The following is a 529-nucleotide window of genomic DNA, read 5'->3' as shown; positions in this document are numbered from 1 at the left end:
GTTAATACTCACATGTGATACCAGAAAATGAGGCATCGTTCATGGGGACCCGAGGCTGCCAGCCTGTCACTCATGAGCCAGGCCCTTTTCCCTGACAAGGCTTCATCAGCTTCAATAAACATGAAACCTCCCTGCCATTGGAATAAAAGAAGGAAGTGATTACTTACGCTGTTTAGCATAGTGACGGGACGAGGGGATAAAGAGGACGTGTAAATGATGTAAAGCTATATAAATATGTAAATGAGATGTAATGAGTAAGTATTGTTAAATGAATTGAACGATGTGTGTGTTTGAAGAGTGTGTGGGAGAAATAAGCATGTTAAAAAAAATCCGAAATCACAGGGAGCAGAGACTGGAAAGTTTATGATATATCAAATTCTATGAGATTAAAATAAATGACTGGACCGAGTATGGTTTTACCCCAGTAATTAAAGAGCTGCGGTACACTGTTATTGAAAACCAGCACTGAAGACCAATGACAATAAAAAGTAAAACAATTTTGATCATTAAAACAAAAGTTAGCATTGAA

At 37.8% G+C, this 529-nt stretch overlaps 1 protein-coding gene across 1 annotated transcript in view; it reads right to left on the bottom strand.

Annotated features, from left to right (window-relative positions):
- LOC119592417 (MAM and LDL-receptor class A domain-containing protein 2-like) overlaps positions 1-529 on the bottom strand; it is a 13061-nt gene that overhangs the window by 4139 nt on the left and 8393 nt on the right. Inside the window, exon 15 of the mRNA XM_037941238.1 lies at positions 13-131. Coding sequence (XP_037797166.1) covers positions 13-131 — 119 coding nt within the window. The remainder of the gene's footprint in view (positions 1-12; positions 132-529) is intronic.

This window comes from Penaeus monodon, chromosome 30 (genome assembly GCF_015228065.2).
Source record: "Penaeus monodon isolate SGIC_2016 chromosome 30, NSTDA_Pmon_1, whole genome shotgun sequence".
NCBI classification, from domain to species: domain Eukaryota; kingdom Metazoa; phylum Arthropoda; class Malacostraca; order Decapoda; family Penaeidae; genus Penaeus; species Penaeus monodon.
Note: the sequence above shows the minus strand (reverse complement) of the source record. Positions and strands in the feature narration are given on the sequence as shown.